General features: G+C 43.8%; 1 protein-coding gene across 1 annotated transcript in view; it reads right to left on the minus strand.

Moving 5' to 3' along the window:
• LOC115110365 (serine/threonine-protein kinase WNK4-like) overlaps positions 1-13033 on the minus strand; it is a 70581-nt gene that overhangs the window by 9985 nt on the left and 47563 nt on the right. Inside the window, 8 exon segments of the mRNA XM_065006511.1 lie at positions 2958-3131; positions 4960-5076; positions 5333-5459; positions 6933-7003; positions 7520-7719; positions 8971-9379; positions 9527-9746; positions 10483-10571. Coding sequence (XP_064862583.1) covers positions 2958-3131; positions 4960-5076; positions 5333-5459; positions 6933-7003; positions 7520-7719; positions 8971-9379; positions 9527-9746; positions 10483-10571 — 1407 coding nt within the window.

Raw genomic sequence — 13033 nt, forward strand, 5'->3', positions numbered from 1 at the left:
AAATGTCAGAACATTAGAGAATGATTTAATTCAGCTTTTATTTCCTTCATAACATTCCCAGTGGGTCAGAAGTTTACATACACTCTATTAGTATTGCCTTTAAATTGTTTAACTTGGGTCAAACATTTACATACATTTACATTACATTTAAGTCATTTAGCAGACACTCTTATCCAGAGCGACTTACAAATTGGTGCGTTCACCTTAAGACATCCAGTGGAACAGCCACTTTACAATAGTGCATCTAAATATTTTAAGGGGGGGTGAGAAGGATTACTTTATCCTATCCTAGGTATTCCTGAAAGAGGTGGGGTTTCAGGTGTCTCCGGAAGGTGGTGATTGACTCCGCTGTCCTGGCGTCGTGAGGGAGTTTGTTCCACCATTGGGGGGCCAGAGCAGCGAACAGTTTTGACTGGGCTGCGCGGGAACTGTACTTCCTCAGTGGTAGGGAGGCGAGCAGGCCAGAGGTGGATGAACGCAGTGCCCTTGTTTGGGTGTAGGGCCTGATCAGAGCCTGGAGGTACTGAGGTGCCGTTCCCCTCACAGCTCCGTAGGCAAGCACCATGGTCTTGTAGCGGAAACGTTTCAGGTAGCCTTCCACAAGTTTCCCACAATAAGTTGGGTGGATTTTGGCCGATTCCTCCTGACTGAGCTGGTGTAACTGAGTCAGGTTTGTAGGCCTCCAGGCTCGCACACGCTTTGTCAGTTCTGCTCATAAATTTTCTATAGGATTGAGGTCAGGGCTTTGTGATGGCCACTCCAATACCTTGACTTTGTTGTCCTTAAGCCATTTTGCCACAACTTTGGAAGTATACTTGGGGTCATTGTCCATTTGGAAGACCCATTTGCAACCAAGCTTTCACTTCCTGACTGATGTCTTGAGATGTTGCTTCAATATATTCACATAATTTTCCTTCCTCATGTTGCTATCTATATTGTGAAGTACACCAGTCCCTCCTGCAGCAAAGCACCCCACAACATGATGCTGACACCCCCGTGCTTCTTGGTTGGGATGGTGTTCTTCTGCTTGCAAGCCTCCCCCTTTTTCCTCCAAACATAACGATTGTCATTATGGCCAAACAGTTCTATTTTTGTTTCATCAGACCAGAGGACATTTCTCCAAAAGGTACGATCTTTGACCCATGTGCAGTTGCAAACCGTAGTCTGGCTTTTTTATGGCGGTTTTGGAGCAGTGGCTTCTTCCTTGCTGAGCGGCCTTTCAGGTTATGTCGATATAGGACTCGTTTTACTGTGGATTTACATACTTTTGTGCCGGTTTCCTCCAGCATCTTCACAAGGTCCTTTGCTGTTGTTCTGGGATTGATTTGCACCTTTCGCACCAAAGTACGTTCATCTCTAGGAGACAGAACACGTCTCCTTGCTGAGCGGTATGACGGCTGCGTAGTCCCATGGTGTTTATACTTGAGTACTATTGTTTGTGCAGATGATTGTGGTACCTTCAGTTGTTTGGAAATTGCTCCCAAGGATGAACCAGATTTGTGGAGGTCCACAATTTTGTTTCTGAGGTCTTGGCTGATTTCTTTGGATTTTCCCATGATGTCAAGCAAAGAGGCACTGAGTTTGAAGGTTGGCCTTGAAATACATCCACAGGTACACCTCCTATTGACTCAAATTATGTCAAATAGCCTATCAGAAGCTTCTAAAGCCATGATATACTTTTCTGGAATTTTCCAAGCTGTTTAGAGGCAAAGTCAACTTTGTGTATGTAACTTCTGACCCACTGGAATGATGATACAGTGAATTATAAGTGAAATAATCTGTCTGTAAACAATTGTTGGAAAATAACTTGTGTCATGCACAAAGTAGATGTCCTAATCGACTCTCCAAAACTATAGTTTGTTACAAGAAATTTGTGGAGTGGTTGAATAACGAGTTTTATTGACTCCAACCTAAGTGTCTGTAAACTTCCGACTTCAACTGTATATATACACTGAACAACAATTTAAATGCAACATGTAAAGTGTTATTCTCTTTTCCACGAGCTGAAATAAAAGATCCCAGAATTGTTCCAAATGCACAAAAAGCTTATTTTTCTAAAAAAATGCATAAATTTGTTCATTTCCTTGTTAGTGAGCATTTCTCCTTCCTGACAGGTGTGGCCTATCAAGAAGCTGATTAAACAGCATGATAATTACACAGGTGCACCTTGTGCTGAGGATATTAAAAGGCCACTCTAACATGTTCAGTTTGGTCACACAACACAATGCCACAGATGTCTCAAGTTTTGAGGGAGTGTGCAGTTGGCATGCTGACTGCAGGAATGTCCAACAGAGCTGTTGCCAGAGAATTTAATGTTCATTTCTCTACCATAAGCCGCCTCCAATGTTGTTTTAGAGAATTTGGCTGTATATCCAACAGACCACAAGTAACCACGCTAGCCCAGGACATACGGCTTCTTCACCTGCGGGATTGTCTGAGGAGGGGGAGGGAGATGCTGAGCAGTATTTCTGTCTGGAACAAAGCCCTTTTGTTGGGGGAACTGGCTCCCAAGTGGGTGGCCCTATGCCCTCCTAGGCCCACCCATGGCTGCACCCCTGCCCAGTCATGTGAAACCAATAGATTAGGTCCTAATGAATTTATTTCTATTGACTGATTTCCTTATATGAACTCAAATTCGGTGAAATCGTAGAAATCGTTGCATGTTGAGTTTTTAGTTTTGTTCAGTATAGATGGTTGGTTTTGTAACTATTGTTGGTCCCACATAAAAATATGACTTTTAAGGCTTAAGTTTTCATGAACCCTACATAGATGCTTCACAAATGATTGATATGCAGGTTCTACTGGTGGTAATAGTACAGGTTTTTAACACACTGTATTGTGTTTTGTTTGGTCTCTGTACAGCTATATGCACATGTGGACCATGCCAACAATGGGCAGCAGCAGTGGTTAATCTGGCATCGTGGCACTAACCAATGATGTATGTCTATGGCACTGACCTGCGAGGCGGACAGGGTGCCCACTTCGCTGAGGTAGGGGTAGAGCTGGTGGGCAGCGTCCCCCAGACTCAGGGGCTCACCCCTCTTCATCAGGGCCTCTGCACGCTTGATGATGTCACGCATGCGGTAGATGAAGCCCTCCTGCTCAGAGGGAAGGATGAACTCATTGTGGACCTGAGGGAGTTAAATCAGTCAATCAATCAGTAAATGAATCATTCAATCCATAAAACAGATATGAGTGAAGGAACAGTTAGATTTGACGATTGAGACAAACACGGACACAGATGGACAAAGTTAGGGAAGAAAGAAAGGAAGATTTTGAAAGTGAGTAAACAATCATCTTTGCTTGTTGTTGTAAGGATTTCATAACAGACACCCACTTAGCTAGCCCTGAAACATGGCTGTAGACTCGTAGCCGCTATAGGAGTCTATAGCCATGTGTCAGGGCTACCACATAGGCAGATGGCTATTGGAGCAGTGAGTCGATAGATTTCATACACACTAGTTTTGAAACTAATTTTGCAAGTACAATGCAAAGTGCATTGTACAGGTAACTGCCAAAGTAAAGTGGAACATCAACATAAAGTGTCTTTTTATTTGACCTTTATTTATACAGGTTTTCTCATTGAGATAACATCTCTTTTTCAAGAGAGACCTGGTCCAATAGTCTTAATAGGGTGTTGGGCCACCATGAGCCAGAACAGCTTCAATGCACCTTGGCATAGATTCAACAAGTGTTTGGAAGTCTATTGGAGGGATGCAAGACCATTCTTCCATAAGAAATGTCATCATTTGGTGTTTTGTTGATGGTAGTGGAAAACACTCTCGGGCACCGCTCCAGAATCTCCCATAAGTGTTCAATTGGGTTGAGATCTGGTGACAAACAGCCATGGCATATGGTTTAGTGTTTTCATGCTCATCAAACTATTTGGTGACCACTCGTGCCCTGTGGATGGGGGCATTGTCATCCTATGGGACATAGTCATGGTAGCCAAAATAATAGCCTGCCCAGGATTTTTGTACATGACCCTAAGCATGATGGGATGTTAATTGCTTAATTAACTCAGGACCCACACCTGTGTGGAAGCACCTACTTTCAGTATATTTTTTATCCCTCATTTAAAGTGTTTCCATTATTTTGGCAGTTACCTGTATGTTGAGATGAGATGGACACAACAACATAAAATACAGGACACCATATTCAGATGACAAGAGAGAAAACAGTATCTAAGCAAGCCTAAATATCGTATATATTAAATGATTAAAAAAATATACATAGTTTTTTTGTACCAAGCTAAATTATTCATTGTCATTGGTAGATCAATTTGCTTATTGAACCTAAAAACGGTATAATACAAGTAATTTATCTTATTTCAATAAATGTTTCAAGATATGTTATACTATTTCATATTAAGGTAAAATATCTTGGAAAATATCTTGAAATAAGATAAATTACATGTATTAAGCCTTTTATAGGTTAAAATAAGCAATCTGCCAATGGCGTAATTTCGCTTGGTATGAATTATCACTCAATATAAGACATTTCGGCTTGTTTAGATGTCACTTTTTGCAGTGCACCAATTCAAAATGGTTCTCTGCGGTCATTTTCAGCTTGTTTTAATCCCACCAACTCCATGATGTGAGCAACTGCTGTTTTAAGGATTAGAGAAATGATCCCTCATGACTGGGTCATATTCAATCAAAACCGTTAACCATGCGTTCCCAGGGCCAAGGCCAAACAATATTCTTTCCAAAACTGTGAGAGATCTTGCTGGAATCCATGGTCAGTTTCACTTTCTTACACAGTAAATACTATTTCATTGATTGGATAATTAGATGTTATATTCTCAAGGAGCAAGCATAGTGTTCTTCTGTGTTCTCTGGGAAGTTATTGATCTGCTTGAAAAAAGCCCAATGTTTTGTAACACTGGATGAGCTTACAGTAGCTCAGTGGATAAGAAATAGTTGAGTTAAATATACGTGCATGCACGCACGCACACACCATGACAGCAGCAATGTCCTCCGGGTTGTCTCCGTCCAGGTCAAACTTAAAGGTCACCATCTTACTGTTATGAGTCTGGAGCTGACACTCTACCACACGGTCCACTTTGTCAGACAACTGGAAGGACAGGAGAAAAACGAGAGTTTATCCACTCAGAACACGTAGCCACTTTACAAGACCAAGGATGACTTGGATTGCAATCCTCTTTGTATGTGATTAATTCATTACAACTGCACAGACAGACAGACAGACAGACAGACAGACAGACAGACAGACAGACAGACAGACAGACAGACAGACAGACAGACAGACAGACAGACAGACAGACAGACAGACAGACAGACAGACAGACAGACAGACAGACATTCCATACCCCAGTGATTCGTAAGCGTGAGCGGGCTCTCCTCCTGAAGAGCTTGGTACCGGTACGTTTGTTGGCACTCTTTTCTGATAGGCCCTCATTGCCATCACTCAAGCCTGATGTCACATCAGAGGCATAGCTGTGGGGATAATCAGGAAGTGGTTTATGACAACTGCCCAGGAGATGAACACTGTCATTTTGTTATTGATAATACTAACTATTGCTATAAGAACACCTACACTACTACCACCACTACAAAAATGTTGACTACTAGCACTTACAGTACCAATACAACTACTACTACTGAAAGTACAACAACTACTACTACTACTACTACTACTACTAATGTCTACTTCTAGTCTTATTTATACTACACAACTAATAATGAACTGGTTACTAATGAGGCTGTAGTGTATCGCCAAACAAACCCCTGAGAGTCTTCTAACTCCTATTAAAAGGTTATGTCCATCCCACCCAGCTCCCAGAAGGAAAAGCCTATTAAGACCATTGACCTTCTCCCCCGAGACCATTATGGATTACATTCAGAAAGGCACCTGAAGGGAAGGAAGTGCTCTGATGCCTCTTGCTCCACTCTCGCTCCAATTGCACACAGGAAATGGGGTAATTGGAGGATGAGGGCAGGGGGAGGATGGGGGAGAGAGAGAGTGTGTGTGTGTGTGTGTTAGGTGTGTGTGTGTGTTAGGTGAGTGTGTGTTAGGTGTGTGTGTGTTAGGTGTGTGTGTGTGTGTTAGGTGTGTGTGTGTGTTAGGTGAGTGTGTGTTAGGTGTGTGTGTGTGTTAGGTGAGTGTGCGTTAGGTGTGTGTGTGTGTTAGGTGAGTGTGTGTTAGGTGAGTGTGCGTTAGGTGAGTGTGCGTTAGGTGTGTGTGTGTTAGGTGTGTGTGTGTTAGGTGTGTGTGTGTGTTAGGTGAGTGTGTGTGTTAGGTGAGTGTGTGTTAGGTGTGTGTGTGTGTTAGGTGAGTGTGCGTTAGGTGTGTGTGTGTGTTAGGTGAGTGTGTGTGTTAGGTGAGTGTGTGTGTTAGGTGAGTGTGTGTGTTAGGTGAGTGTGTGTGTTGTGTGTGTGTTAGGTGAGTGTGCGTGTTAGGTGAGTGTGTGTTAGGTGAGTGTGTGTGTTAGGTGAGTCACAGGAGAAAAGGAAGCACACTCCAACGGAGCTCTTTAAACAGACATTCACGTGGCATCATTCATCAAAGTGTTGTTCGCCACAACAGACTCGCTCGCTATTTCCCATGGGGATAGAGAACAACACACAGGCTCTAAAAAAGATCCCCTTCAAGTTCACTCACACCTGTCCTGTTTTAATAAATATTACCGGAAATGTGTGTTAACTGCAGAGATACCCATTAGACTTTTATTTATTTAATTTAACTAGTTAAAAGCAGCAAAGTGCTCGCATAGTGGTTGTATATTTCTATAGTACATTTGAAATGTTTGTTCCTTTGTTGGGCCTTTGTTGTCTTGATTGCAACACTGCCATACACACATCACATTATACTTAGATACTGGCCATAAGGTGTGTGGGGCAGGCCTTTGCCTTTCTTTATACCCTGAACAACACCCCCATCATGGAAGGTTCTACATGTGTTTGGGTTACCTGTCGACAGGAGAAGAGAAACCACTGGCATTTCCTGACTGGGGCATGGTAGTGTTGGATACAGCGATACTCTGGGGGAGGGGCAGAGGGTCAGAATAGTCTGTTGAGGTAGGGTGCTACAATTAAACATTAATGGCTTATCAACTCATCACTCTAATCATAAACACATATCCTCGTTATATATAACTAGTAGGGCCCAGAAACTTTCCTGGTAAGGTGTTGTGTAAGAGTCCTAACTGGATATAACACCTTTTATAAACTGGCTGGTTCGAGCCCTGAATGCTGATTGGTTGACAGCTGTGTTATATGACAAAACATTTATTTTTACTTCTCTAACTACGTTGGTAACCAGTTTATAATAGCAATACGGCACCTCTGTGGTTTGTGATAGCTGTGGTATATTGGCCATATAAGGGCTGTGTCCAAGAACAGCCCTTAGCCATGGTATATTGGCCATACACCACACCCCCCCGGGCTTTATTGCTTAAATATAACAGTTATAAGAAGTCATGATAATTAATATTTGGACTGTTGAGCTTTACATCCATAGAAATATAAACCTCAAGAACTTCATACAGGCTACCTACCGAGGGGAAGCGGAGAGCTGGGATTGGTGGAGCGTCAGGGGGAGGAGCCTTGATGGCCAGGGCCTCGATGCGAGGGCTCTCCAGGGGCAACGGAACAGGAGTGATGGAGGAAGGGGCGAAATTAACAGGAGGCTGGAGATGGGGATCCCCGGGATCCTGGAAGCCAGAGGAGCTCAGGTAGCCATCCATTTCGCAGTCGGCTGCCATGGAGACACCATGGTTAAAGGAAGGGAAGTGGGAGGGAAGAGACAGACAGGCGTTAACATTAACATTCTTTATGCCATGTAACCCTGACTGTGTTCAACATATACTGTAAAAGTTAAGTCTTGTCTGGAAATAATGTATACTCAATGTTTCTTGTTATTTGTTCATGAAAAAAAATCCAAAGGGGTCCTTTTTGGGCTCCACTAACAGGCACCGTGAGGGACGGCTACATGGATTAGCAGGGCTAGAGGGTAACCACAACAAATGGACAGAGGCATAACTGCAAAAGATTGGCCTACTTAAGAAATATATAAAAAACACATAGGATCTACACAGGGCTATGTAGCACGTGCCCTAGGCAAAGTCTGTTGAGCCAACAGTTTCCAGTACAGATATAAGGAAACACGTGGGCCCATGCACACACATAGGATCTACACAGGGCTATGTAGCACGTGCCCTAGGCAAAGTCTGTTGAGCCAACAGTTTCCAGTACAGATATAAGGAAACACGTGGGCCCATGCACACACATGGGATCTACACAGGGCTATGTAGCACGTGCCCTAGGCAAAGTCTGTTGAGCCAACAGTTTCCAGTACAGATATAAGGAAACACGTGGGCCCATGCACACACATGGGATCTACACAGGGCTATGTAGCACGTGCCCTAGGCAAAGTCTGTTGAGCCAACAGTTTCCAGTACAGATATAAGGAAACACGTGGGCCCATGCACACACATACACACACAGTGCAGCTGTGATACTGTAATACCGAATCCAGGGCTGAACCTTCCACATATATCAGCGAGTATGTGCCCAAAGTACTAATCTTGAAGGTTGTGTGAATAGGATATCTGTGTTCTTTATATTTTTTTATGGTAAACTTGTGGACCATGCTTATCTATCTGCGTTATAGGCCAGGCCAATGCACTTTGCATGTTGCCTAGACATGAGAAGGCTCGACTGTACATGCTGTCTGTGGGCAAATGTGTAGCTTCAGGAGTTCAGCTACGAAGCGACACAAGGTTGGGATAAATGTGTCTGCTATACATGACCATGTGATTACAGTATAGTGCAGTGGTTCTCAAACCTCTCCTTGGATACCCCCAGCCGCTCCAGAGCTAGCACCCCTGATTCAACTTGTTAACGGATCATCAAGCCCTTGAATAGATGAATCAGTTGAGCTAGGTCACGTCCGAGGGTCCCCGAAGGAGAAGTTTGAGAACCACTGGTATATTGAGTGCATCCTCACACGTGGCAGAGGAGTAGCTGGCGTGTCTGATGTTGTAGTGCAGCCGCTGGTCTGCCTCCTGCTCCTCCGTCTCTGCTGTGAAGCTGGCATTTATCCCCGAATCCACCGAGCCGTTAGCCACGGATATCACCGGCCTCGACACCATCGGAGTGGGCAGACTCTGGGCAGGGGGTGCCGAGACAGGGGCGGGCTGTTTAATGGGAAGGGCTATTTGAGGTTTGGGGGTGGGCGGTTCTGGCTCGGGGGCCAACTCTGGTTCTTCCTCAATGACAGTTTCCTGTTGTTGGCGCAAGGCCTCCTCGGCCATCCGGCGCTGCTTCTCCCGCTGCCGCTTGATGGCGGTGGCGCGGTCCCGGATGGCTTTGGCCACCAGCTTGTAATCTGCCTCACAGACGAAGCCCAGCACCACCTAGGGGGAGGGGGGAGAGGATGAGGGAGATGGAAGGAAAGGGGGTGGTGAGGGAGAAGGTTAGGGAGAGGGGGAGAGCAATCAGTGAACTTGACACTTGAGATCCACAAAATGTGAAAGGGATCCGGAAATCCATCAACAACCCACCATCTCCTGGGCCACCTCCTCGGGTACGTCCTTGTAGAGTTCAAACAGGAACTCGATGGCGTTGTTGTCCTTGTACTTCCCATGCAGCTTCTTGGTGTCGTCCATACGCAGCCACAGCTTCAGGCCAGACTTCACCGTGTCGTCCTCCTCCGCCAGCTCAACGTGGACGCCATTGTTCTCCTTGAAGAAGGTGTGTTCCAGCAGGTCTTGGATGGTGTACCTGGAGAGGCCACCGTTTTCTTAGTTCTATAATCCATTGAATTGAATATTACTGTATTTTCTCAGTCTGTTCTTTTTATAGTCATTAACTAAACATGGGGGACAAAAACAGTATTTTACTATAGGTGGGTGCATGTGGTGAGTCAGACTCTGTGCCACTTTAGACTATTGACACACAGCCAAAGGAGAGAGATGGATAGGTGTGTAATGTAATGTGCCCCTATTTAACAACAGGTCAGGTGTCATCTCATTGGAACCCCAGGGGGCCTGAAACCTGACAACATTTGAATTATGTCTGAAGTCGTTTCTCACTGTAATTTTTAGCTCATAACATAATTCGATCAATGCTTTGAAAGAGAATGAGAAAATAGAAAAGCTAATCATAAAACTGTTTTCTTGAGGGCATTTACACAGTTGTTGGCTGAGACTGATACAATTGATTTTGTTTCAATGTCAGCGCCCTTAGATTAATGTTGGAGAGAGAGCGACAAAGAGTCTGGACAAACTAGCTTGACAGGTATAATATCCTTTGTCTAGGAGGAACAAAACTGTCGGTCTAATGTTTGCACACATTAAGAATACGCGCACACACACACACACACACACACACACACACACACACACACACTTCAACCTAGAATCTTTCCAACATTTGATACCACACCACCGCAGTGCCAGACTGAAAGCGGATGTCTGAGGTAAGGTGAGTAAAGAGAATTCCTATCTGATTACTCTACCTCTGGTCTGTATTTATGCGGATGCATCCCTCTATGATCCCTTTCAACTCAGGGACTTTTACTTTGAAGAAGCTGTCCGGCTTAATTCCCTGTGAGGAGAAAGAATGAGAGGGGAAAAGAGGAACGGTTAGATATGTCACCGACAACAATCACTCCACCATTTGGGAGAGGAGAGGACTGACGCAGACAGAAGGACCCCTGAAGCAGAGTATGTGAGCAGAGCGGAGTTGGAGCAGAGCGGGGAGTGGAACGTGCCCAATTTGACTGGAGTGAGGAGCGAGAATCCCAAAGGCTGGAGCTTCGGCCTTCGCGCCCGCTCCAATTTCGCTCCAGTAGAGCTCACTTCACGAGCTCAGGGCATGCCCGGCCCAGCATGCATTTGTAGTCTACTTGGGTGCTGCTATAACCCCTTGCTTTAGCTACTGTCATGAAGTTCCCTAAATATTTTAATTTAAAAAAACACACAGGTGCAAAATCAAGGTGACTTACAAAGATGAGGACCAAGAGCAAGAGAGAGAGTGTGGTGATGTAGTGTGGTGATGTAAGAATCATTGTGGAATCTGAAAAAACAAATATCCCGAAAGCATGATGGTGTAGGCTACTTACTACGTGCATATGCCAAAAGAAAGGAATGAGGTGGATAGCTAATTAAGTGTCATTGTAGCAAAGTATTTCTAAACAAAATCGGATCTCTTAAAAGATTCCTTTATTTTTGTTCTATTATCTATACAATAGACCATAATTGATTTGGGCCCAATAAATCTGGCATATTCCAACTTTCAAGGAGCTTTCTGTTTTGATTGGGTTATTTTGCCTAAAAACCAGCCTGGCAAGAGTGGCCAAAAGGGTGTTTAGCTTCCCCAGTGGCTCTGCAAGCTCGGAATATTCTCTGCTGCAGGCCTGCTCTCCAGGCACCATGGAATGAGCCTGAAGCCACAGACTCTGTCGAAACTTGGGTTTCTAAAAATGAATTCAAAGGCACTGTAAACTGAGCCCAATAAGGCATTTTTCTTTTAATTCTAACTATAATCTGGATGGTTCGAACTCTGAATGCTGATTGGCTGACAGCCGTAGTATATCAGACTGTATACCACGGGTATGACAAAACATTTATTTTTACTGCTCTAATTACATTGGTAACAAGTTTATAATAGCAATAAGGCACCTCTGGGGTTTGTGGTATATGGCCAATATACCACAGCTAAGGGCTGTATCCAGACACTCTGCGTTGCGTCATGCATAAGACCCGTCCTTAGCCGTGGTATATTGGCCATATACCACACTTCCTCGTGCCTTATTTCTTAAGTAAGTCACAGCCTATATAGGCAATTTATAGACTATAATTATTTAATACAAAGAAATGGTGTTTAAATGCTGAGCGCTTAATGTCCCTGACTCCCTACGAAGCCTAGTGTGTCACATTCACAAATGCTTCACAATTTATTTATTTGTAGCTATAGCCTTGAAATAATTGAAATGATACAGCCTAAATAATCATTTTTGTTCCTTCTTAGTCTCCCTGTCTGGCGCCTGACCTATTTAGTGTTAATATGCTGTTTAATATGACATGTAGCCCATTTGAAATGATGAGCGCTTCTTACATTCACCTATTCCTGTTTATTAAAATACTTTTCATTCAAACCATATCAAATCAAATGTATTGCTCACATACACGTGTTTAGCAGATGTTATTGCGGGTGTAGCGAAATGCTTGTGTATGGTTTGGTTTCAATACTTCAAAACCAAATGGTAGGTCCAGGTCGTCACAAAAAATAGATGGGTGTTGGTTAAATTGTGATGTTAATGAATGGAGCGAATTTGGAGCGGTTGGAAAGGACATGGAGTGCCGAAGCGGTGCTCCATGAGCAATGAGCAGATAGCCAACCGCTCAACTCCGCTCACCTACTCTGTCTTGAAGGAGCCAGGGTGATATGGGAGTGAGGAGTGAGGGACAATGTGTAGATTTTTCCCTAGCCTGCCCTGCACCACTATGATGGATGGAATACTTTCTAAGTGGGTCTATATGCTTCACAGTAGATGTACATCCTCTATTCACATTGGTAGATCTCCTGAGCAGAATACCTTTAAATGTGAAATATACAGTGAGGGAAAAAAGTATTTGATCCCCTGCTGAGTTTGTACGTTTGCTCACTGACAAAGAATTGATCAGTCTATAATTTTAATGGTAGGTTTATTTGAACAGTGAGAGACAGAATAACAACAAAAGAATCCAGAAAAACGCATGTCAAAAATGTTATAAATTGATTTGCATTTTAATGAGGGAAATAATTATTTGACCCCTCGGCAAAACATGATTTAGTACTTGGTGGCAAAACCCTTGTTGGCAATCACAGAGGTCAGACGTTTCTTGCGGTTGGCCACCAGGTTTACACACATCTCAGGAGGGATTTTGTCCCGCTCCCCTTTGCAGATCTTCTCCAAGTCATTAAGATTTCGAGGCTGACGTTTGGCAACTCAAACCTTCAGCTCCCTCCACAGATTTTCTATGGGATTAAGGTCTGGAGACTGGCTAGGCCACTCCAGGACCTTA

The sequence above is a fragment of the Oncorhynchus nerka genome, linkage group LG21 (genome assembly GCF_034236695.1).
Source record: "Oncorhynchus nerka isolate Pitt River linkage group LG21, Oner_Uvic_2.0, whole genome shotgun sequence".
Lineage (NCBI taxonomy): Eukaryota > Metazoa > Chordata > Actinopteri > Salmoniformes > Salmonidae > Oncorhynchus > Oncorhynchus nerka.